General features: G+C 41.5%; 1 protein-coding gene across 1 annotated transcript in view; it reads right to left on the bottom strand.

Annotated features, from left to right (window-relative positions):
- Positions 1-27,516, bottom strand: part of LOC311240507 (protein kinase C beta type-like) — a gene marked incomplete at its 5' end in the record, with an annotated part of 391,798 nt that overhangs the window by 197,465 nt on the left and 166,817 nt on the right. Inside the window, 1 exon segment of the mRNA XM_084329084.1 lies at positions 4,542-4,624. Within this exon segment, the coding sequence (XP_084185210.1) occupies positions 4,542-4,624 (83 nt within the window).

Below are 27,516 nucleotides of genomic sequence, written 5' to 3'. Positions count from 1 at the left end.
GACCGAGGTATAACGCCGTTATACCGAGTTATACCAGCACTGCACCACTGCACAGCACACACATCCACGCACACACTCACTTTAAACAAACAACACACTGCAGCACCCACTCTCCACACTTTAGAACACCTAAACACACTTTATATTTATTGGTAAAGGATTTGCACTACAACCCATACCTCAGTACACCTTACTGTAAATTGTACCTAAATTGTACCTCATCCCATTTCTGCTTTGCACTATATAGTATATTAGTATATTGCATAGTATATTGTATGGTAACTCAATTACTTCTATTCTGCATTGAACATTGTACATATGTATATACTGAACACTGTGTCTACGTACGTGACTTCTATTTTTTACTTCTATTTTTTACATGCTATACTATTTTATTTCATACTTATCGTTTTGTCTAGCACAGTCTCTGGAGCGTAACAGAAAGAAGCATTTTGTATAAAAGTATTCTGTACTTCTGTATGACAACTATTAAAGAAACTTGAAACTTGAAACAAGTACTATGTTATAACGTTACAACTTGTACCCAAATAAAGCACCTTTAACTCAGTGTTAACTGGCAGTGTTAGTGCCTCACTACCCATTGTGCTAAATAGGGAATGAAGCCCCTAACCCTGGCAGTATTAGTGCCTTGCTCTACCCCGCTCTGCACAGCTGAATTTCAAGGGTAATTAAAAAACGGTGACTGATTGTTTTCCACCCTATACTCTGAGTATGAAAATAAAGATGTTCACTTCCCCACATGCGAAGGGACAGAGGTATTGAAGATAGAAATCCAAATGTGAATATCTAATACCAAACCAACTTTACCCAGGTGTGTCTGAAGACTTTTCTTTCTCTCACTCCGGTATACTCAGAGTTGTGGGCAGTCTAGTAGCTTTGCTCTGGTGGTACTTCCAGTGCGTAGCGGATGTGCAACTGCATTGGGCTGCATATAGTTCGCTAAACAACCATAATGCTTTAGTTATGGATGTTGCCCTGTCTGAATCTAAGTGGAGAGGTTGTTTAGTGTAACTACTGTCTGAATCTAAGTGGAGAGGTTGTTTAGTGTAACTACTGTCTGAATCTAAGTGGAGAGGTTGTTTAGTATAACTACTGTCTGAATCTAAGTGGAGAGGTTGTTTAGTGTAACTACTGTCTGAATCCAAGTGGATAGGTTGTTTAGTATAACTACTGTCTGAATCTAAGTGGAGAGGTTGTTTAGTATAACTACTGTCTGAATCTAAGTGGAGAGGTTGTTTAGTGTAACTACTGTCTGAATCTAAGTGGAGAGGTTGTTTAGTGTAACTACTGTCTGAATCTAAGTGGAGAGGTTGTTTAGTGTAACTACTGTCTGAATCTAAGTGGAGAGGTTGTTTAGTATAACTACTGTCTGAATCTAAGTGGAGAGGTTGTTTAGTGTAACTACTGTCTGAATCTAAGTGGAGAGGTTGTTTAGTATAACTACTGTCTGAATCTAAGTGGAGAGGTTGTTTAGTGTAACTACTGTCTGAATCTAAGTGGAGAGGTTGTTTAGTGTAACTACTGTCTGAATCTAAGTGGAGAGGTTGTTTAGTGTAACTACTGTCTGAATCTAAGTGGAGAGGTTGTTTAGTGTAACTACTGTCTGAATCTAAGTGGAGAGGTTGTTTAGTGTAACTACTGTCTGAATCTAAGTGGAGAGGTTGTTTAGTGTAACTACTGTCTGAATCTAAGTGGAGAGGTTGTTTAGTATAACTACTGTCTGAATCTAAGTGGAGAGGTTGTTTAGTATAACTACTGTCTGAATCTAAGTGGAGAGGTTGTTTAGTGTAACTACTGTCTGAATCTAAGTGGAGAGGTTGTTTAGCGTAACTACTGTCTGAATCTAAGTGGAGAGGTTGTTTAGCGTAACTACTGTCTGAATCTAAGTGGAGAGGTTGTTTAGCGTAACTACTGTCTGAATCTAAGTGGAGAGGTTGTTTAGTGTAACTACTGTCTGAATCTAAGTGGAGAGGTTGTTTAGTGTAACTACTGTCTGAATCTAAGTGGAGAGGTTGTTTAGTGTAACTACTGTCTGAATCTAAGTGGAGAGGTTGTTTAGTGTAACTACTGTCTGAATCTAAGTGGAGAGGTTGTTTAGTGTAACTACTGTCTGAATCTAAGTGGAGAGGTTGTTTAGTGTAACTACAGTCTGAATCTAAGTGGAGAGGTTGTTTAGTATAACTACTGTCTGAATCTAAGTGGAGAGGTTGTTTAGCGTAACAACTGTCTGAATCTAAGTGGAGAGGTTGTTTAGCGTAACTACTGTCTGAATCTAAGTGGAGAGGTTGTTTAGCGTAACTACTGTCTGAATCTAAGTGGAGAGATTGTTTAGTAAATACTTCGGGGAGAAGTAGTTGCTTTTGCCTTCCTGGTATTGGACCGGGGCGATTCCCACTGGCCCATTATGTTAAATGTATTGATGCTTGTATGCCTTGCAGTGCTCAATTCTCGCACACAATCGCTGTTTAATCCATCTCTGTCGTAGACAAAACTGAATCTGTAATGCACCCAAACAGCAGATTTGAACTGAACTAGGCCTATTGCGTTTGTGTTGTATGGCAGTGAAAGGAAATAGCGGCAGAACACGGCACGCTCTTATTTTGTCCAGCGCTTTTCCACTTGACTCCACTTTTGCCTTCTCCATCCTCAGAATGTGATATGGTTGAAATGCTCCAAACCATTAAAAATTAGGTGCGCAAACCCGAATGGAACCTGTTCCATGTTGGTGGAAAAGGGGTATGAGAGCACCCAGGAGAATGTTCTACGGGTACATTTTCAGTTTCAGCACCGAGAACACTAGAATAAAGCTCATTTGGGTATAAAAACTCAAGCAAACATTCAGTCGGTCCACAAAATCAGCTCCAGGCTCTGTGCCTGATGATATCAGACGTTTAACTCTTACTTCTCTGGTTTCTGGTTTTGGGGGAGTAGCTCATTTTCACAAATATTTATTGAACTTTCTTAGACAATGGAAATAACATATTTGAATTTTTTATTTGGCTGATGTTCCCCTTTAACCCTTTCACTATCACACTATAGAAGGTTAACCCTTTCACTACCACACTACAGACAGTTAACCGTCTGTAGTGTGGTAATGAAAGTTTAACCTTGGTGAAAGTATTAACCCTTTGTAGTGTGGCAGTGAAAGGGCTAAAGAGACAAAGAAGTGAATAAGGAGAGAGAAAGGAGAGGGAAAATGGACAGAGAAGAAGGGAGAGAGAGATGAGAAAAGGTAGAAGATACAAATTTTTTATTTTATTTTTTTAAAGCAGAGACTTAACTATAAAACCACAGATTCAGATTCAGCTTTATTGTTGCATCTTCTTCATATTCACATGCAAAAAATAGCAACATTTGTAGAGTAAAATCAATGTAAAATACTTAAAATACGAAATACAATTGTTAAAATCTGAATTACTGAATGAATAGTATTCATGAGCCTGATGGCTTGGTGATAATACGAGTCATTGAGCTGCTGGACCTCCCTCCTGTAAGCGGACTCGGCCCCATGGTGATCAAGCCCACCACAGTTGTATCGTCTGCAAACTTGACCACCAGGATAGAGTGGTGTATAGACACGCAGTCATAATGTATACAGGGAGTACAGGAGGGGGCTCAGGACACAGCCCTGAGGAGCTCCAGTGCTCAGGGTCAGCGGAGCGGAGGTGATGGAGTCCCTCCTCACTACCTGTCGCCGCTCAGACAGAAAATAACACAGGTGTTCCCTCTTGAGACGGCCTGCAGAGTGCACTTGTAAGAACATGCTACAACCCAAAGGGAGGACGGGGGCACCATTCAGGAACTTAAGTACCCTTGGGAGGGTGGAAGAGAGGGTGATGGGAACATGTTACAAGTACTCCTTGGAGAATGAAAGGCCCTGCCGTAGGGTCCTCGGGAGGGTGGATGAGAGTGAGAAGGGTGCGTTCTAAGATTTCTACTTAGAATGGAGGGCACCACTTTAGGGGCCTTGGGAGTTCCGAGTGGAGCGAGTACAGAGTGGGAGGGATGGATCCAAGAAAGCTTTTGGTGCCATGAACGTGTTTCTGAGACCGTCAAGGAACAATGTAAACCTTGAACTGACTTGAATATCGGAGATGGAGAAAAGGAGAAGGTATTGTTATCATGAGTCAACAATTGATTGATTGATTGACCGGTTGGTTACCTGAACAACCATCAAACAATTGAATGATTGAATGATTGATGAATTGGTGAATTGATGAATTAAAGAATTGATGAATTTAATGGTTGATTGATTGAAAATAGATATTGCATTGAAAGTGAAGTGAATAGTTTTGAATGACAACACAGTATGAGGTGTAACGCAAGTTATAGCGGAAATAGAATCAGGCTACCAAGGCTTTCAAATTGTAACCACCACACATACGTACAGACATACCTCCACACACTGGAGAAGTATGGTTCGACTACATTTGTGGTGGAAATGTTTAGCTGTTTTACAGTCACGTACACTGTAAACCACACACACACACACACACACACACACGTGTTCTTGTACTTACATCTGATGCAGGCCCCTTATCAGCCCCTGGACAGCAGAAGGCGACAAACTCATGGCAACGCTTATGAACCACGAAACAACACACTGGAGAGAGAGAGAGAGAGAGAGAGAGAGAGAGAGAGAGAGAGAGAGAATCATGTTAGCATGTTTAATACCAATAATAAGTGGCAAATAATAAACTCACACACAAACACACAGCTGTATTGAACATTATCTAATGGTCAGAACACACCAATCCACCTGTACTCATGGCTGACAAATGTCACACTGCTCATCACCGCTCTGACTACCTCCAACGGCGACGAGCATGTACATGCCTACGTGAGATTAAATAACTCCACACCAGCAGGTGGCGGTAGTCTGTATCATAAAGGTGAAACGGAAGACCACATGATGTAAACAAGCCATTGCTACCATTACACACTCTCGCTCAGCACAGACGGTATAGCCTCTCTGAGAATGCCTTGCACATTGCGTTTGCAGCGGTCTGAGAAAGTGGAATTAACAGTGTTGTTGCAAGCCCTGGTTATTTCTGTTGTGACTTCAGCCAATCAGAGTGATCTCTCTTTTCCCTACGTTGCCGATCGCTCCACGCTAATTCGACATGACAAAATGTCACCCGACAAATCTCCAACGTTAGCCGAGTAACCGACATTCGGGACACACCACACCAACTCGGACCACCGATACTCCCGACCCTAACCGACGTTGCAGATGGCCGATAATCGGCTTGGTGTGTACCCCCCTTTAGATGATTAGTCGACAAATCTCAACAAGTTTTTTTAACCCAAGTTCAAGGTTCAAGTTTGTTTATTATTTGTCATAATAAAATACAGAATACTTTATGATGAAATGCTTGTTTCTGTATGAGCCCCTGAGAGTACTTCGATTGAAGTATTCGATCAACTTTCTTTAATGAATATAACTCATCAGTTTCGTCAACATAAATAATCCAATAAGGGCACGGTTGGTATGAAAGTGATGGTGACGTCTTATAGTATAATATTATAATATTAGTGTAGCCTGTAGCTGTGTGAGCCAGCACAACTCTGCAACGCTTCAATACTGCCACCTGGTGGCTGATCGGCGAGTTGCAACCGGAAGTGGATCTCTTGTGATCCTGGTGCGTCTCCCTATTCCGTCCGGCCACTCGTTTATCGTCGCGGGACTCAATACACACACCGTGGATATGGATCTTTGCCATAACTCAATAATCTACATGATTTGGGCGTGTATTAGTAATATACAAACCGGAAATGGATCGCCTACATAACTGGGATCTGTTTGCTCCACTCTCATCGCCTAACGGTACGAGGAGACTGACGTGAGTTTCAGCGTTTTTGTTTATCATTTTCGATACAAACTGCTCTGATCAATATATCACCCATACTACATTAAGCATCTAACGACTATCACGGAATTATAAATGACCCCCCCCCCCCCCGTTCACCCGCGCATGATCAGTCATAACGTTTAGGACCATGTACAGTTGACATTTTTAATATAGCGTCGATCGGTATCAAACTGCATTTGATGATCTAATATATGCATTTGTGCCTATATCTCACGTTCTGGGAAATACTGCAGAAAACGATAAAAACATATTTATACTCTAGACGGTATTTTCGTATGAATGTGTGAATGAAAAAGTAAAACGTTCCTACATCCTGAACGATAGATAATCGATGTTGAATGGGCCATAGTAATGTCAATTTAGCAATACAATTTAAAAAGTTATAGCCCTGCAAAGAAGGTGAACATCTCCATAGACTTACAGTGCTGGCAGAGATCAAACAGCGATGGATATAAGCATGGCAGAGAATGGGTTAAGAAAGTGCAATAAATGTTTTTATAAAATAAAAAAAAATAAAAAGAATCGTGAGAGAATCGTGATCTCAATTCTTAGGGAGGAAAATCGTGATTCACATTTTAGCAAGAATCGCCCAGCCCTACTCTGTAGTCTGCTGCGGTCTTGTGCGGTGCTATTCACAAACCAGGAGGTGATATTACCAGTCAGGATGCTCTCTATTGTGCATGAGTAGAAGTTCTTAAAGGGGACATGCATTATAAATGGCTTTTTTCTGTGTTTAGCATGGTTTTATAGTAATAGGGGTTAGTATCAATGGGTCTGTGTTTCTAATTACCTTATTGACTCATCAGTCTAGTCGCGAGTTCACGAGATCTTCCCTCACTCAACTAAGCTGTTCTGATTTGACGGTATTGTTGACGTGAATAGGGTACTGATTTGCATAACTAACGCCCCCTCTATGGTTGACAGCGACAGCAGAGCGAGTGGAAAATCTTCACTTCCTCAAACAGAGCGAGGCAGAGAGCACATAGTGTAACCCGACACTTCCTCAAATGGGTTTTGACTGCGAGCAGGGAGCGGACGAGCAAGAGAGAGGGAGAGATAGAGAGGGAGAGAGATGGAGAGAGAGAGAGGGACCCGTCTTCTCTCACACATGCAGCGTTTACACAGTGCTCCGTGCCTCTGTGTGTCCCTCTCTCTCTCTCCCTCTCTCCCTCTCTATCTCTCTCACCCTCGCAGTCGAGCACCAGCATATCACTGTAATATCTTTGCGCATGCTCCCACGCGCACACCCGTATTCCGATCCGTACAATAATAATCACAGGGGTATATATTGTCATTTGAAACAAGTTACCAATGCATTGTCCCGTAGGATTATGCCCCCCGCGGCGAAATTCATTAGTATCCCCCTCAGTCTCTCTCTCTCTCTCTGTGCCAGTCGCAGACTGTGTGGATGACTGTCACTCAAAGTGCTTATGGGCAGAGCCAGGCCAACACAGCCTGAAATCCAAAGTGAGAAAAATGTGGCTATTGAGTACTTGATTAGAAATATAAAACAATGAATTTGTTTGAATAAAAGCTTACCAGGGTTAGAAATTAACATTTTTTTTCAAGGGCTTTTTTTGCCCCCCTTAATTGATTTTCGGGGGCTTTTTTTTGTATTTCGGGGGCACTGAATTTTTATGATAAACGGTAGGGGTGGGACGGTTCACAAAATTGACGGTTTGGTTCGTATCACGATTTTGGGGTCACGGTTTTCAGTTCGATATACGTAAATTTTTATTACACTCAAATCTAAACATGCTTCTCATTTATTAAAAATAAAATAAAAGGTTCACAGTGTTTACAGCCTTAAATAATGTTTGGCACACAAAGACCGAACTGACTGAAAAATATAGGCTACATTTGTCAAAGTATTAATTAACTTAGTGCAAACAAACAATATGCTCAGCCAGCACTAGACTTTCCTTTCTTTAATTAATATAAACACACAAAAACAATGTCAACCATGTTTAAATTCCCTGATTATCAGTTCTTAATGGAAAGATTCGTTTTCTGCTTGAAATTATTATGTTTCTGTCTACATTTATTTAGACTAACATTATTTAAATATTGAGTGCAACTGTGGTGGATCCAATGTACAGTTTCTACGCCAAATGTATATACACTCTTTTTCTGGACACTTTTGTATCACAAACAGTACTGTATTTGCAAATCTGATATGTCATAAATGTATAGATGTAGCAGTACTGTCTATCTGTATGTCATTATGTTATGATGAATTGAAAATGGGGGACCCTGGTGTAAACAAGACGAAAGTCTTTCTCTGGTCTGCATCCCCTTAACAATTGTATGTATTGAGCTGTACTGTACCCATTCTGCAATCTGTTAATAAACTTTTCAATCAATCAATCAATCAATCAATCGATTACGTAATTCGGTGAGTTGGAACTATCTATGGGTTGGCGCCGGGTCCCCACGGACATTTTAGCGTGTGGCACCTTCAGCTCCGATCACGTTAGGACATCAACAAGCAGGAGTTAGTAAAACACAGTTGTATGTTAGCCTTCTTGGATGTTGAATAAACGCCTATCATTGTCTTTAAACACCCCGCCTCTCCGACTCCCATTTCCTCCTATGCTAGCTAGTAGCTACGGTAACATTTCATTGACTGTACAGTAGTAGCTTGCGGGCTGCGTCGGGCTACCATAGTTAAAACGTGCGTTGTGTTTACAAACTGCTAACGATATGGCAAGATGTGTGTAGGCCTATGTAATGATAATGGCTATGTTTTTAAAGTCGTAATGAAGATTGATTTATATTGTGCGTGCCATTTTTACACAAACTGACTAGCAACGGGCTGCAGTGCTGCTGCTGCCTGCAGCCAGTGCAGAACACCGGCTCCCCGGGCTCCGCCAAATGAATTTTTTTATTTGCGCGTCATCTGAACCGTACGCTACACAGACGATCCATTACCGGATAAATATATATATATATATAATTAGTAAACTGTCGGGGGCATTAAGTGCCCCCCTTAACTGATTTTCGAGGGCATTTTGTCCATTTTCAAGGGCATTATGCCCCAAGCCCCCGTTAATTTCGAACCCTGAAGCTTACAGATGTGTTCAATAGACTCACAGGAATTGTGTAAAGTTGCCCAAATAGTGCTAGGAATAGCAATGCATGTCCCCTTTAAGGATCTCGTCGTTTGCAGAGATCAGGCCCACCAGGACTGTGTTGTCACTGTCAGCAAACTTGATAATTGTGTTGTTGTTCCGCTGTGCCACACAGTCATGTGTGTACAGCGAGTAGAGGAGGGGGCTCAGAACACAGCCCTGGGGGGCCCCTGTGTTGAGAGTGATGGATGAGGAGGTGCAGGCCCTATTCAAACAGTCAAGCATGGTGTTGACAAGTACAGGCCATAATTTCACTGATTACTTTAGTATTGACAAACTGCATCCTCTCATCAGGCCCATCTCCATTGGGTCAAGTGTTTTTAGCCACACCATGATGACCTTAAAAAAAGAAATGTCACGTTGAGTTATTACCTGAAAATGTTTTAATTAAAAAAGAGGGGGGAAAAGCTTCTGTGGCATCATAATAACACTCTCAAATACACGTTAGTGTTTAATAAGAACTATATTTAAACAGATCATTCTGCATGGTGAAGCATTCATTTGCAAAAGGACAATGATGTTGGCAAAGTGATTAAAAGGACTAATGGATTAGTTGGACAAAGTCATGTGACAATTAATTGATTGCCTGATCTCCAATCTCCAAGTCAGCCCACGTCACCCCACTTCTTAGAGAGCTGCACTGGCTTCCCATTGCCACATGAATCCGCTTCAAGGTTCTTGACCTGGTATTCTGTGCAACAAGGGGAACGGCTCCCTCCTACCTCCAGTCAATGGTCTCTAACTACACACCCTCAAAACCCCTATGCTCTGCATCGTCTGGCCGCCTCAGACCCACTCCTATTCGGGCTCCTGGGGGGTCATCAAAGCGAAGCTGGCTATTCTCGGTCCTCACTCCACAATGGTGGAACAAACTTCCCACCATTCAGGACAGCTGACACCTTTCCACCATTGTCTAAAATAATGTTCTTACTGTCATTTACTATTATGTACTTTGCTACTATGTCTATACTACTATCTACTATGTACTTTGCCTATACTACTACCTACTATGCCAACAATACCACTTACACGTAGCTGCTGACTTGTTGTACAGAACTTGTACAGTAAGTCACTTAACACCTTCCAGTCTGAGAGCAGCCCTGCCTTTGTGTGACCCCGCTTCTATCCCCAGGCCATCAGGATGCTCAATGACTCTATGCAACACTAACCCAACCATCTATGAAATCATAGCACTGATTGGAGACAAAATAAGTCATGAGATAGTCAAACAGGTGAAACGAGATAAATGCTTTTCCATCATAATGGACTGTACCCCAATAGACCCTAGCAGTGCCTTGATGAACATTGTTACTCAGCTGATACGAGTTGTACCCTTCCTGCTGTCTTGTTGTACACAACTTGTAAGTCGCTTTGGATAAAAGCATCAGCTAAATGACTAAATGTAAATGTAAATATCACCAGGGTCACAAGTGGGTACCTCCCTTCACTGTGTTTCATCAAGTTAGGCCCACGACACCTTGGGAAGGCTCAACGGTTAGTTCCAGTGTCCCAGAACCACTCCCCTCCAGATCCCACCCATGATATCCACAAGCCGAACCTCCTTATGTTATCCTATGTAAACTATTTATTTTGTCTTTTTGGAAAACAAATCTGTTTATTGTATATTTTTGACCGGTGGAAAATGAAAGGATGTGTCTGCAACTGCTTCTGTGCTCCTGATTCCACCTCTTGGCCAATCCTTGCAGCGGGGGTTAAGGTGCCTTGCTCACGGGGACGTCAATGGTGGGTGTTGAGTGAAGGGAGAGTGTTATTCATTCACTTCCCCCACCCAGAAATCCCTGCCGTTTCAGGGGATCGGACCGGCAACCTTCTAGTCATAATAATTATCATATTTGTACAATCGTTTTTCCCTCTGTACGCCTATTTGTTCCTTGGTTAGGAATAATTGTCCTCAAAGAAATTATGACTTTAACGCCTCTGGGACGATAATTTAACATTTCCCATCTGTCAACGCTGCTTTAGGGTAACGCTGATCACAGGGTAATGAATAACGATTGGCACACAGAGGAAAAGGGTAGACGTTCAATTCAAAACCGCAAGAATGAAAAATGGAGTGAACAAGGTTGGCTTGAGAGCAGTTCTGAATCCCTCCGGAATGGAGGTAATTGGGGAGAATGACGATGACAATGGACAAAGAGATGAAAGGCAGGTGAAATGACAGACCAGAGCTTAAGGGACCAATCTCTAATTTATTTGACAAGATACATTGTGGCTGTATGCTTGATAGATTCTTTAAAGTGCTTGACTTGGAAATAAGCCTTTTCTAACAAATTATACATTAGCTCATAACATGAAATATACACACATTCTAGTCAATGAAACAGAGCCTTGTGGTTTTGAACCAAGAAGGTTATTTATTGTGTTTTCAATACCAAGATACCAAACGGGTGGTAAATAGACTGCATGTATAAAGATACCATGTAACAACTATGTGGATCTGTGCCGTGCCAGATGTATAAGATACCATGTAACAACTATGTGGATCTGTGCCGTGCCAGATGTATAAGATACCATGTAACAGCTATGGGGATCTGTGCCGTGCCAGATGTATAAGATACCATGTAACAGAACAGCTATGTGGATCTGTGCCGTGCCAGATGTATAAGATACCATGTAACAGCTATGTGGATCTGTGCCGTGCCAGATGTATAAGATACCATGTAACAGCTATGTGGATCTGTGCCGTGCCAGATGTATAAGATACCATGTAACAGCTATGTGGATCTGCCAGATGTCGTCTCAGAGCTTCCAATTCAAGACTTAACAGCTTGGTAAATAATTTGTTGGTGTCGGCTGGTGTCTGGCCTCCTCATGAGAAGTGATGTAACATCAAACTGCCATTATAGCCTCTGTTTTTATTTGCTTCAACAGTGGAGGAGCAGCTGGCGCTTAATAGAAGAAATTAGCATCTGATTCTTTGTCTGATTATATTTGTATCGCTCTGTGCTAGGGATGTAACGATGCGACCTCACAACGATTAAATTCGATTCCGATTCTTCAGGCAACGATTCAATGTATCATGAAATCTCTTCATTTGACCACGATTCGATTCGATACATTTTCTATCAGTTAATTCCCCAAAAAACTTTGAATACACAAATGTGGCTGGGGGAACTGATTCACTCAGCATGCCATGGACTATAGGTCAATAAAAATAATCGATTCTAATCGATTCTAACATTTTCAAATCGATGCAGTTGAATCGTCACATTAGGATCGATGTATTTCGATGCATCGTTACACCCCTACTCTGTGCCTATTGCGACCCCTGCATTCTGTCGTGCATTTTATTACTCGTGGCATTCATGTCAGGTTAGTGTCGCTTGGTGCTGTGCTGTTAGCTTGTCTGTCAAATGAGGCTGAAGCAGTGAGGTTTCCTTCCTGTCACTCATGTCAAGTCGAGTGTTGTATTGTAATGACTGCTTGGCCATCGCCGCCGGCACTGGGCTGGTGACCCCCCCCCCCCCCCCCCCCCCCCGGTGTCCGAGCGGTCTGGTTGGGGAGCTGAAGATAGCGGATAACGTTGTCAGATTGTTGTAATTAAACATCCAAAAGATATTGTCGGGTGTATGATATGAAAGCAAGTATGGCTGTACCGAATGCTTCGAAGCTTCGATCATAATGTTGACATTCAAATTCTAAATCAACATTCGAATTTTTTATTTTTAATAAAAAGAATATATATATAGGGCGGCTAGGTGGTGTAGTGGTCTAAGGCACTCGCCACCAGTGTGGAGACGCTAGGATTCGCGTGTTCGAATCCAGCTCTCCACATTGTTTTTCAGTTTGGCTGGTCGTCCGCAGTAATACACATTGGCCGTATTACGGGGAGGGAAAAACTGAAGGGTGGGGATCGAACGTTGTGAACAAGCGACTCCTACAAGTCGGTTGGTGCGCCTGCGCAGTAGAATCAGGAAGTGTCGGGGGCAGCGTGAGCCTCCCACGCGTTACTCCTCGACACTGAGAGGTCGAGCTGCGCAGGTGAAAAGATGCGACTGCTGTTACCTCAAGTACCGGAGGGGACTTGTGCTATGTATGACTTAGTCCTCACTGCAGCCGGCTTGTGGGAGGCAAGAAACAGCGTTCGTGACAGGGGAGGGTTGAATTGGATGATACGAAATTGGGATGGGAGAAAAATATAGAAAATGGGAGAAAAAGTGGATCAAAAAAAAAAAAAAAAAGAATGTATATATATATAATTTAAAATTTTAATTTTTTTTGTCTATTCAATCTGATTAAACCAATGGGGGTTTTCTTCACAGTTGCAGTTAAAGATTAGGCTACACTAATAAGACGTCACCATCACTTTCATACCAACCGTGCCCTTATTGGATTATTTATGTTGACGAAACTGATGAGTTATATTCATTAAAGAAAGTTGATTTAATAAAAGAAAAATACTAATTTAATCAGATTAATCACTTTATTCAAATTGAGGATTTAGTTTAAATTTATTATTATTTTTTTAAAATGTATTATGAAGTACATTTTTATTTTATAGACATTCGAAGCTTCGTTCGAATACTTCAATCGAAGTTTCGAATGTTAAAAATTACATTGGGTACAGCCCTACAAGCAAGACTGTTCTGGGTGAGCAATTTGCAAAAACCTTGCGTTGTGCACACACTGCCCTCTTGGTCGACAGAGCAGCCAAACAATACATAGCAATAACAACAACAAAACGACACAACACCACAGTATAACATGCGCAGTACGAATATAGTACAGATATACATAGAGTAGAGTACAGTACAGATATACAATACAATTATAAAATAAGATCAAATATGATTAAAAACAAAAGTATGGCAACCTCAAACTGCACTAAAACCAAGAGAAGAAAGGTGGGTCTGTAGATGTTATTTACATGTTCAATAGTGGGACAGGACTTGAGACGGGAGACTGTTCCAAAGTCTGGGGGCAGCAACAGAAAAAGCCCCGTCTCCTTTGGTTATGAGATGTGCGTGAAGGAATGAGAGGAGATGTTGTGAGGGTGACCTCAGTGACCTGGAGCAGAACAAGAGGTCAGCAGGTCAGCAATGTATTGTGGTGTTAATCCATGGAGGGCTTTAAAAACAAATAATACCATTTTAAAATCAATGATATAGTCTTTCTACACTATCTCTCTATCTCTCTCTATCTATCTATCTATCTATCTCTCTCTCTCTCTCACTCACTGTGGCTTTCACAGTAGCGATATGTATAATCATAACCTGAGCAAGTTTGCCTATCCCCTGCGGCTCAGGCTGGCAGGAAGGCTGCCATTCATTATGCTAAGTTACTATAGGTGCATTTAGCTGCTGATCATCCTTGTTTATCCCCTTACATAATAAAGGGAATCTAACGCAGCAAACGCATTTGATTTTGCATCCTCTTTCATCCATCCAACATGTGATACAGCTGTGTCCATGGATTGTGCCTATATGGTCCTGTCGGTACATTTTGCACTGGCTCACAGGACAGGACAGTATAGCCTACTGTTTAGGTTATGGGCTACATGGCATTCTAGTGGTAGTACAGTATGTCTGGCTTAGCTCCCACTGTGCATTGGCAAAATACAAAATACATGTGCAACTATACCAACCTAATATGGGTTGTGCATGTTGCCTACAAATAGCAATCAGTGAATAGATTTGACAGTGTGTTCATTCAGCTACTTAGCTATTTAATTAAATTTCATTATCATTATCGTTTCTCCCAACAAATGGTAGGCTGTATCTAACGTGTAGGCTACTGTCAGCTGTCCTTGGTAGGCTAGTGACTTGTCAACACATTTGGGCATTTTTTATTTATTTTTTGACAGTTGATGATCTCAGATTATAATTACTGATAATAGACAGCCTCTGTATTTGTTTAATATTGTAGGCGTGTTTGTTTGTTATGTGAGAGCGAGACAAGTATTGTGTGGCTCCTGTGTCTCCCAGGTTTGTTGAACTATACCTGTGTGCCATTCTGTGTCCATGTCCACCCTGTGATGTTCAGAGGATGAGGCACGTTGGACAAACGGTCTGACTGCATATACAGTGTAGTTAAGACTAGATATTTCATGTGCATGTTGTATTGCACAAAGCAACCGTTGTTTCTTCCAGCATGGAAGAAGAATGGACATTCTAAAGCCCTCTATTTACTCCAGAATATAGGCATATATTCCACCACCTTGTAGAGATTTGCACTCTACTGAGTGAACTCTTCTAGTTGAATATATAGAAAATGCTGACATGTCGGAGGCATCTAGCGACAAGTTGTAGTTTTTGTGTGTGTTTTTTTAAGATTCTGATGTAGACCTAGCGGCTTAAAAAACAAACTATGTTACATGGCTAAATTCACCAGAAAATGTATCTCAATGTAAATTTCCCCAGATAGGCCTATTTATTTTCCCATATCAGATAGGAATTAGCTTTTTCCAAATGTATCACTTTCCAACAGACTGTCTGCACTGTCCTTTCAGCAAGATAATTTGCGCGGAACCAAGATGGATGTTCCCTCTCTGTTGTGTTCTGTATAACAGTATGCAGCTACATTGATCTGTTGTCTCTGACCATCTACGTCTGTTTTTAATGATTTTTCAATGAGGAGTATCCGGTATTCCGGTTGTTGGAGAGCGTTGATGTTTTGTCCGTTTTCCACCAGATTTCTGTCCATATTTCTGTCCATATTTCTGTCCAAAATTGAAAACTCGTAAATTTTTTGCAGTGCTTAGCTCAACCTCATAAAGTAGGCTATATTTAAAAGTACATGGCACCATATGTACGGTATGATTAATAAACTATTTTACAGCTTTGCCATTACAATGACAATGTTCAATGTCTCTTTTACTGTTACTATCACTACTATTACTAAGTCTATTCTATTCTAGAGGCTGGATTAAAACATGACTGCTGATCGGAAGGTTTCCACACACACATACACACTCATGCACACACATAATATACACACACACACATACACACACACACACACACACACACACACAGACAATTGGTCTACTGTGTGTGTGCACCTCAATGGTAGTGGTACTTCACTAAGTTCACTCCCCCACAAAATCCTCTCTTTGCTCACACAACCCACGCACTGCGATGATATGACACACACACACACACACACACACACACACACACAACTCAATGATATCACATCTTACATAGAGTGAGGGTGGAGGGGAAAAGAGAAAGAGATAGAGAAAGAGAAGAGATACTCTACGTGTACATATTGCTTCAAGCCAACTGTTCTTTTAGACTTCTGTTACTACCAAATCCCAAACCATAACACACACACACACACAAAACAGTTGTATGTCAAAGAATGATGGTAGGACCAAATAAACCTTAGAGCCAAACAGACACTCCTCTCTAAGAAAGAATGTTGTGTCTCCATCCATATAGATCTCTCTCTCTCTCTCTCTCTCTCTCTCTCTCTCTCTCTCTCTCTCTCTCTCTCTCTCTCTCTCTCTCTCTCTCTCTCTCTCTCTCTCTCTCTCTCTCTCTCTCTCTCTCTCTCTCTCTCTCTCTCTCTCTCTCTCTCTCTCTCTCTCTCTATAAAGTAAAGCGAAGTAAAAGACAGGATCAATAAGTAATACAATGTAAGTCAATGATAAAGCAACAAAAATGTTAAGGAATATAGAGCTCAGTAAAGAGGTACATTTATGAGAGAAGACTTTGAATTATCTGTCTGTCGGTCTGTCTGTCTCCCTGTCCGTCGTCTGTCTATCCGTCCGTCCGTCCGTCCGTCCGTCCGTCCGTCTGTCTGTCTGTCTGTCTGTATGTCTGTCTGACTGCCTTTTTGTGTGTCTAATGAATTTTTTTTTCCACAATCTGAAATGTCCTTGGAGATGAAACATACCATTAGACACACACAAACCACCACACAAACCACCACACACACACGCACGCACGCACTAAAATGGCTGGATCGGGTATATAAAAAAAAAAAAAAATCAGATTTTTTAAATCTTTTTTTATTTCTTTTTTTATATAATATAATAATACATAAAATAAGAAATAACAATTCAGTACATTTATATCTATGTGTTAATTTGTTACATTTAGTTTCACTAAGTTAGAAAAGTAATGTTTTAACTAAGTCAAGCCTGATGTTGCCTTGCACAAAAGAATGATCCCAGTCTCTTCCACACAGTGAGGCATACAGTTTATTAATTGAACAATGGGTATTTACATTACATTTACATTTAGTCATTTAGCTGACTCTTTTATCCAAAGTTCTGTACTACAAGTCATCAGGAAGGGCACAATCAGCTGAGTAACAATGTTCATCAAAGTGTTGAGTGCTACAGTTTAGGTTAGTATATTAGGACAAGTGCATGACAGGAAGGTTAGTTAGGGTTAGATTTTTTATTTTATTTATTTTTTTAGATAATGGTATGGGTATCGGATCGGTACTCGGTATCGGCTGATACCCAAAGCCAGGTATCGGTATCGGAATCGGGACTGAAAAAGTGGGATCGGTGCATCCCTACTTAAAGCCTGCAGTCTGAAGATGTGTGCATGCCTGTAGCCCAGGGGTCAGCAACCTTAGGCACGAGTGCCTCCATTGGCACACGATATCTTAACCAATGGCACGCTAGCAAGTGTGTAAGAGAGTAACCTTTTTGGAAATGTTGAAGTGTCCTCTCATCCCCATGCCGAGTTACCTCTCTCACAGCTATTGGCAGCTGCACAGCCTGTTATTCATGGTAGTTTGACTGATATAGGGTCAGAGCCAATCAGAAGGGTCAGTCTGTTGTTTGCCGAACATTGAGTGTTAAACAGCATTTTGAGACCAAACATGAGGAAAGTTTAAAGGATGAGGCAGACAAGGTATGCCAGATATGGCAAGCAAGCAAGCATCTCATAAAGAAGGCAGCATTCTTGTATAGCGCTCTTATATAATTATGAAAGGAAAATGGTTATTAAAACTATTGCTATGCACTATATGGATGGAATAGATTGGAGATTAACATTTTGATGTGGTGTCATAATTTAACTTAATGTTAACTTTTTTTGTGAAATGTTTTTTTTATAATTTTTTTGACATGACATAAAACTAGGGATGCACCGATATGAAAATTGGCCACCGATACCGATTGTTCAACTAACAAAAGTAAAAAATAAAAATAAAAATGCGTTTTGGAAAATAGCTCTTTATTTGATTATCATAAAAAGTGTTTTCTATACAGAGATATCGACATCGGTAAATATCGATATCGGCCAGAACAGCAATATTAATATCGGTTATCGGTATCGGCCACAATTTTCACATCGGTGCATCACTAATATCCATGCAAATCTTTAGCCGTAAATACTGCAGTGATCCGATATAGGCCCTAAATAGACAGTAAAATTATTCCTTTTTACTGAAAACCGGCCCCAAAACAGCTCACTTTTACCCTCTTTCCCTCTCTGGGTTCAGTGTAATATCCATGCAAATCCTTAGCCATAAATACTGCAGTGATAAAAGAAAAATCCCAAACAATTCCTATTTACTGAAAACCGTCCCCAAAACAGCTCACTATTTAATTAAATAGAATATATTTATTGACAAGTACATGTTTACATACTGTATAGCCTAAATGTGTCCTCTGCGTTTAACCCATCCTAACTATGTATGAGCAGTGGTCAGCCACAGTCCGGCATCCAGGGACCAACTGCAGTTCTAAAATAACACGTCCCACTATCTGGTTCATTGTGGAGCCACAGGCGGCGTGTACACCAAGCTGTGTTGGTTTGTTGTTTCGCTACCGCTGATTAGCATAACTCCATTTCAATCACCAGTCTGTCTGGAAGTCAGGGTGATAAAGTCTGCAACTACAATTATAAATCATCAATGCTTTTACCATTTCTTGCTCCTAAAAAAGGAAAATACAACAGTGAACAGTACACACATTATGTTGCTCACGTGCTCCATGGGACAAACTAACATGTATTTAGTGAACTAGTGAACTCAGCCGTCAGTAGAGTTTACCTCTCTCCCTACAGATGTACCATTCCTTAGATAAGATAGATTCATTTAAACAAGATAGAAAAGACGGCTGCGACTTTACCCAGTATGATTATAAGCAGTAATGCCAGGTTACAGCCTGTATGAGAAGGCTGGGAAGATGCTGTAGCTTCTAGGTAAAAGACGATTGCCGTCTTGAGGAGCTGTTAACCATAAGAGCCTTCAGACAGGACGCAGTAATGCAATCGCTAACCCATTATTTCCAGCGGCCTTTCGGCAATGATTGCTTTCCCCTGTGCTGAGCAAAGCACTAGGTCTGAACTACAGGTTGAATTTGCATTCGGGGCGCTGCAAGCAATTCACGGGAACCCAGTGGTGAGTAGGGCTGTCAACGAATATTCTATAGTCAAATTAATAATCGACTTCCTCTCAACTTCTCGTGTGGGCCAGACAGGAGACACGCAACGTCTCTTTCGCTTAGCGGAGCTGAGGAATGTGCCAGTAGGAACGCCAACAACAACAACAACAACCGCATGCCGTGATGGCAGAGAGTTCAAAACCCAACTCTGTTGCAAAGACAGTGATTTGCACTCTGAGCAATCCAAAGCCCTGTTTGGAAATACTTCGGATTTTGAAGTAACTTCCAACGGAACTTGTGGAACCTCGAGACAAAGTTGTATGCAAGCTATGTGTATGCTTGTTTAGGTATGTTGACCTTGGTAAAAAAAAATAGAAGTACTAAATGGTATAGACAATAATAGACATTCAAATGGCTCGAACCTATGTGTTTTTTAGAAGTAATAGTAGAACGTCATTTTAGGCCAATTTTGACAGCCCTAGTGGTGAGCACAGCTCACACTGTGTCCTGTTTAAAAGGCACAATGCAATAACTGTGACTGGTACCCACCTAAGACCCACCTAAAGCATACTCACTAATTGCATCACAGTCTGGTATGGCAACTGCAGAGGGTGGTGAAAACCGGCTACAGCTAAGGTACACCACTCCCTGCAATTGAGGCTGTGTCCAGCACAAACAGTGTCTGAGGAAGGCAAGCAGTATCGTCAAGGACACCTCTCACTCTCACCCTAACCACAAGCGATTTTCCCTCCTCCCCTCTGGGAGGTGCTAAAGGAATCTCAGTTCCAAGACCAGCAGGCACAGGATATTTATATATTTAGGACTAGTATAATTACTCCGTAGCTTTCTCATATATACTCCATACTGTACATGTTATACTGTATACTACAATGCACTACACTGCTTCTTTGCACTCCGGTGGTTAGATGCAAACTCTATGTCATTGTACTAGGGCTGAGCCCAAACGTTCAAACGTTCAGACTGTCGTTCGGACCGCCGTTCGTTGGCGTTCAAATCTTAATTAATGGTTTCGAACCTCCGCTTCAAATGTTTCTTTTATTTTTCAATTTCCGTATTTTTATTTTTAATTTTTTTTAAACGAAAAATATATATCAGAATGTGATATATGAGGCGGCTGAGTGGCGCAGTGGGCAAGGCACTCGCCACTAACGCAGGATATGCTGGTATCGAGCTCAGCTCTCGCCGTTGCTACCGGCTTGGCCGGCCGTCATACTAACACAATTGGCAGTGTTAGAGGGTGGGAAAGCCGGTGGGTGGGGATAGGACGTTGTGGACAGCGACTCCTACAGGTCGGTTGGGTGACGCCGGTGCGGCGGAAACAGGAAGTATCGGGGGCAGCATGTGCCTCCCATGCATTACTCCTCGCCACTGAGAGTTCGAGCTCCTGCGGTGAAAAGATGCGACAGGCTGCCTCCTTGTGTACCGGAGGGGACACGTGATGCAAGGCTTCTATCCTCACTACAGCCGACCAGTGGGAGGCATAGTCTAGCAACGTTCAAGACAGGGGAGGGAAGAATTGGAAATACGAAATTGGGATAGAGGAAAAATTTAAAATGGGGAGAAAAAGTGGATACAAAAAAAATTATGTGATATATATCAGAATATCACAGTACTATGTTGTGTTTACAATCATTTGAAAGTCACATGCGAACACAGGACGACAACAGTCTAGTCGGGATGAACTCACTCACACTCACCTGTTTGGACGTTTGGATTAAACCAAGTGTATGCAGTGATGCGGAACTTTCCCAGCGGAACACAAGTTACTTAACGTTACACAGGTATATTATGCATGTTAATTAACCTATGCAGAGCGCAGCCCTTTAGCTTGACAATACTGAACCAGAAAATGTATTTAGGAGCACATTTTTTGCATGATTAAAAATTAAGGTTCGAACGTTCGTTCGAAAAATCCTGGCGAAGTTCGAAGCCCAAAAACAGGCTTTGGGGACAGCTCTACATTGTACTTGACAATACATCTCTAATCTCTCTAATAACTCCAAAACGGCCTCCTTTCATATCTGAACAAGGTTTCCCGAGGGTGCCCACCCTAGTATATGGTATATGACTGTTTGTATCCTGTGTGTTCTGATTCCAATAGCTCTTAATGTCTTGTCTCTTTAAAACAGTTCCTCACATCACAGCAGAGGAGTCATATTTATCCTTGTCTTCATTCAACCAGGTCAAAAATACAAACCACACAAACCCACACACACGAGCATGCATACGCATGCTAACACATATCAGTACAGACACAAACAAACAAACACACACAAACACACACAACATTTGCATAAGAATGACTGATTATGCACACATCTTTCACACACACACACACACACACACACAGGATATTTGCTGTGGAGGACCCCCCCCCCCCCCCATGGTGCTCCAATAGTCACATGATGTCATTATGTAACACCTCTCAGCCAATCAATATACACCGTACCATAATGTTCTCTTTCCATCAATAGACGGTTTCACTGGAATTGTGTTGCTAGGCAACATCTTGGACCCATGTGTATTTCCTGTCAGTTATTGATATTAGCAAACACTGCATCAGGAAGTAAACGTGGGTTCATTTAGAATGTTTACGTTGTCAAGTTGAAACCGTCTATACTGCGCAGAGAGAGAGAGAGGAAAAAGAGAGAGAGAGAGCAGAGAGGTAGCAACTTAAATAGGTTGTTTCATCAAATACTCTTCTGATTGGAGTTATACAAACTACACTTTGTAGATCTGTGTCATTCCTCCCAGTTATAATGATTCAGACCCTACATTCATCTTTAGAAGGACCCTATTTGTGTCAACAAATCATGCATTACCACTCCTCTCTCAACCTCTCCTCTAACCTCTCAATATCCCAGACATATTTTTTCACACACGTACCCACATCTCTCACACACGTACCCACATCTCTCACACACGTACCCACATCTCTCACACACGTACCCACATCTCTCACACACGTACCCACATATCTCACACACGTACCCACATCTCTCACACACGTACCCACATCTCTCACACACGTACCCACATCTCTCACACACGTACCCACATCTCTCACACGTACCCACATCTCTCACACACGTACCCACATCTCTCACACGTACCCACATCTCTCACACGTACCCACATCTCTCACACGTACCCACATCTCTCACACGTACCCACATCTCTCACACGTACCCACATCTCTCACACGTACCCACATCTCTCACACGTACCCACATCTCTCACACGTACCCACATCTCTCACACATACCCACATCTCTCACACACATCTCTCACACATACCCACATCTCTCACACGTACCCACATCTCTCACACGTACCCACATCTCTCACACGTACCCACATCTCTCACACACATCTCTCACACGTACCCACATCTCTCACACGTACCCACATCTCTCACACACGTACCCACATCTCTCACACGTACCCACATCTCTCACACGTACCCACATCTCTCACACACATCTCTCACACGTACTCACATCTCTCACACACGTACCCACATATCTCACACACGTACCCACATCTCTCACACGTACCGGTCGTACCCACATATCTCACACACGTACCCACATTTTAATTTGGCCCGGCAAAGTTCTATTAATATTTTTTTTAATATATGTATCCTATGACTATAGCGGCCGCTTTTATTATGGAATTTGTAGCACTGAGAACCTTTATTATGAAACAGGAAGGACACGAAGGAGCTCTCCAACTGGAGATGGTGAAGCTGTCCACTTCAGAGGTGCTGAAAGCGCAACACCGTGACACGACAGTTTGTGAATTCTGGTCCAATATCGTGTCCGAGTCCAACTTCAAGAACATCAAAAGGCTGGCAATGTTCTTCCTGGCCATGTTTGGATTGACATACACCTGAAAGTCTGGCTTCTCCACAATATCATATCAGCCGAACTTTAGAAAACTCGCATTAACACGTTCTGATTTCCATCCCATGGATTCGGGCTTGATCCGAATATTATTATTTTCTTAAGAGAATTTTGGTTGTTGTTTTGACATTTTCATGTGTTTGAAATGTGTGCTAATTGTTACGTTCAAAGCGGTCCTGCATATCTAGTTTCCATTCGGTTAATAGCTTGTTTTTATTTATATACGAGTGTTGCGCTTCTCTGCCATGGACAATAAGTCTAGGCCTGCGAGTGTTTCCAGCAGTAGGCTATAATTGTGCAAATTGTATGCTCAGTCACATAACAAAAAAGGAAAATGGTTATTGAATCTTACATTTGGACTTGCATTTCATGCAACTGAAATGACAAGCAAAATAAACTCACGTAGCCTATGTCTGCATTTTGAATGAGGGAGGGATGAGGGAGTTGGGGTTGGCCCGCCAAGTCATTTGAATCCTAAAAAGTGGACCGGGCAGAAAATGAATTTGGAACCCCTGCATTATAGTATATAGTATATAGGGATGCCCCGATCGATCGGCCAGCGATCGGTATCGGCCGATAATCAGTATAAATATGAGATCAGTGAATTCCGATAATGCTTTATTTTCGCCGATCGTGAAAACCGATCGAAGACGCGCGGAAAACATGATCCAATTCTCAGCGGAGTTCTCACTCCCCCTCCTCCTCCCCCTCCCAGACTCCTCATGTCAACAAGCTCCGCCAATAGTCTGCATGAGCAGCTCCGTTAGCTAGGTAGCTAACGTTAGCTCACGTTAGCTCACTGTAGCTCACGTTAGCTCACTGTTTAAACGAAATGACCCAGTAAACTAAATAGTTAACTTTAGTTTAATACATGATGCATTGTCTAACGGTATCTAGCTGGCTAGCTACTGATAGCTCCTGATATCAACAAGCTCCAGAAATAGTCTGCATGAGCAGCTCCGTTAGCTAGGTAGCTAACGTTAGCTCACTGTTTAAACGAAATGACCCAGTAAACTAAATAGTTCACTTTAGTTTAATACATGATGCATTGTCTAACGCAGTGGTCACCAACCTTTTTAACCCTTTAATCGCCAAGGACGACTTTAGACGTCATTGCTCGCCATGCTTAATCTGCCAATGACGTCTTACAGCGTCTTTGAGATCAATATTTCAAAAATCTGTCATGGCAATCATATTTCACCCACGGAGACTTGAGACTTGCTGTTGATCTCCTCTCAACTCTCCAACGGTTCAAGACCGCCATCTGGTGGCCGATCGGCGAATCGCCAAAATCGGAAGTGACGCGCCGGAAGTGGTGCTCACCCATATTTCGTCCGGGCACTCGCTATCGCTAGCGGGACTCCATCTTGATACACTGGACCTCGATCGGTTGCAAATAACTCGATAAACAACATGATTTGGACGCATATAGTATTATACAACCTGGAACTGGACCAACTAGATCGACATCCCATAATAGCGAACTTTCTGCTCCACGCTGATCGCCCAACGCTACGAGGAAGCCGCGGTGAGTTTCAGCGTGTTTGATTATTATTAAACATGCAAACTGCTATGATCAATACATGACCCATACTACATGAATCATTTAACGTCGGCCACGGACTTATAAACCCCCCCCTCCGGTCACCAGCAGATGATGAGGCATGACGTGTAGGACCTTGTACAATTGACATTTTTAATCTGACGTCAATCGGTATCAAACTACATTTGATGATCTAATATATGTATTTAGGGCTATAACTCACGTTCTGCAGAATGCTGCAGAAAACGATAAAAACATATTTATACTTTAGACCATATTTTAGTATGAATATGTGAATGAAAAAGTAGAACGTTGCTACATCCTAAACGATAGATACTTGACGTTGAATGGGCCATAGTAATGTCAATTTAGCAATACAATTTAAAAAGTTATAGCCCTGCAAAGAAGGGGAACATCTCCATAGACAAATAGAGCTGGCAGAGGATGGTATAAGGATGGATATAAGCGCGGCAGAGAAAGGGTTAAGCCCAAGATCACTTTTTTTTTGGTGAAGGCAAGATCTACCTATTGAAGCGTTGAGAGAAAAAGACAGCCAAGATTGTACTTTAAACTAAATTACTTGTATTTGCCTGTATTCTAATTACATGCAATGTTTTGGTCCAACATTAAAACATCAAAGTAGAACTGTAATATGTACTTTCTCAGTCATGCATTGCTACTGCAAAGGCTTGGCTGCATAGGTCTTGGTAAAATGGCTTTGAGCTGGTTTAAAAACTATCTATCTGAAAGAACTCAGTGTGTTTCAGTAGAAGATTATACCTCAGCTGCTCTTACTGTAAACAAAGGTGTTCCACAGGGTTCTATTTTGGCCCCTGTCTTATTTTCCATCTTTATAAATGAACTAGGAAATGGGATAAACCCAGCACGTTTTCATTTATACGCCGATGATACAGTTGTTTACACAGTGGCTTCCTCTTTAACTCAGGCCATAGAGCTTCTACAGGATGCTTTTAATACACTACAACACTCCTTGCTAAGGCTAAGACTGGTCCTTAATGCAAAAAAGACCAAGTACATGACCTTCTCTCGCTCTCGAGCTAATACAGCTGTCCCCCCGATTCTGACACTGGAAGGGACATGCCTTGACAAAGTAGCATCCTATAAATATCTGGGCATATGGATTGATGAAAAGATGGCCTTTGATGTTCATATTGGGAACCTACTGAGAAAACGTAGACCTAAACTGGGCTTTTTCTTCCGTTTAAAGAAATGTTTCCCGTCTGAAGCCAGGAAGAGAATTGTGCAGAGTTCCTTTCTGTCTGTATTAGACTATGGCGATGTGATCTATATGCATGCTCCTTCCTCCCTGCTTAAAAAGTTGGATTCTGCGTACCATACTGCCATACGTTTTGTAACGGGTGCAGGCTCTCGCACCCACCACTGCACTTTGTATCAGTCATTAGGATGGTCCTCTCTGTACCAAAGAAGACAATCACACATGTTGATTTTTATCCTTAAGTCATTGCTAGGTAAGCTGCCCTTATATATCTCCAGACTTCTGTCCTTTTATACTTGCTTTTTTAATACCAGACGAGCAGCAAATGGGATGCTGTTAAATGTTCCTTTGATGCAGTCAGAGCTTGGTAAAGCTGCATTCTCCCACTATGCTCCCTTTTTATGGAATACGCTGCAAGTGAAACTTTGTCTACAGGCACTTCCTACTGTGAATGCTTTTAAAGGTATGCTACGATTAGCCCTTTATGAAACATGTAACTGTTTTACCTGATGCTATTGTTGATGTGATTATGCTCCTTGCCACTGCACAAATGACTCTGTATTTATATTTGAATTGTATGTTTTTTGTTTAATGCCCTGTTTTATGTTGAAACTTGTTGTGTGCTGTGTTGGTCAGGACTCCCTGGAAGAAGAGATCTTGTATCTCAATGGGACATTCCTGGATAAATAAAGGATTAAAAAAAAAAAAAAAAAAAAAAAAAAGTCAGTGCTAAGTGCAGTCATCACTTTTCACATCAAAACAAAAGTAGAACTGTAATGTGGTCTCTCATATACATTTACATTTACATTTAGTCATTTAGCTGACGCTTTTATCCAAAGCGACTTACAAGTTCTGTACGACAAGCCATCAGGAAGGGCACAACTCTATCAGCTGAGCAACAATGTTCATCAAAGTGTTGAGTGCTACAGTGTAGGTTAGTTTATTAGGACAAGTGCATGACAGTACGGTTAGTTAGGGTTAGATTTTTTTTTTATTATTAACATTATAAAATGCTAATTGTAAATATGTTTGTCAAAGTAGAACTGTAATATGTACTTTCTCAGTCAGTGCTGCTAAGTGCAGTCATCTTATGCAGCATCACTTTTCACACAAAAGATCTAAAAAAAGGGAAAGATCTACAGGGAAAGTCTCAAAGATCGCGATCAACGGGTTGGTAACCACTGGTCTAACGGTATCTAGCCGGCTAGCAGTAGCTACAGATAGCTCCTGATATCAATGTCTTATAACATAATTGACATTATTCGTTTTTGCAGCTGTTGGCTAATTAGCTATCATGCTTCATAACAACACTGCGAACATCTATGTTTCAGACCCTGTTAGTCAGAGTATACACACAGACAGTGGAGCTGTTTGCAGATAGCGAGCATTTTGACTTGTTGCGTGGTGGCGATGTCTCGCAAATAATACAACTACAAGTATAATTATATAATATATATATTTTATAAAAATGTA

This window comes from Notolepis coatsorum (assembly GCF_963971535.1).
Source record: "Notolepis coatsorum genome assembly, chromosome: 14".
Taxonomy (NCBI): domain Eukaryota; kingdom Metazoa; phylum Chordata; class Actinopteri; order Aulopiformes; family Paralepididae; genus Notolepis; species Notolepis coatsorum.
This window is presented reverse-complemented; position numbering and strand designations above follow the sequence as displayed.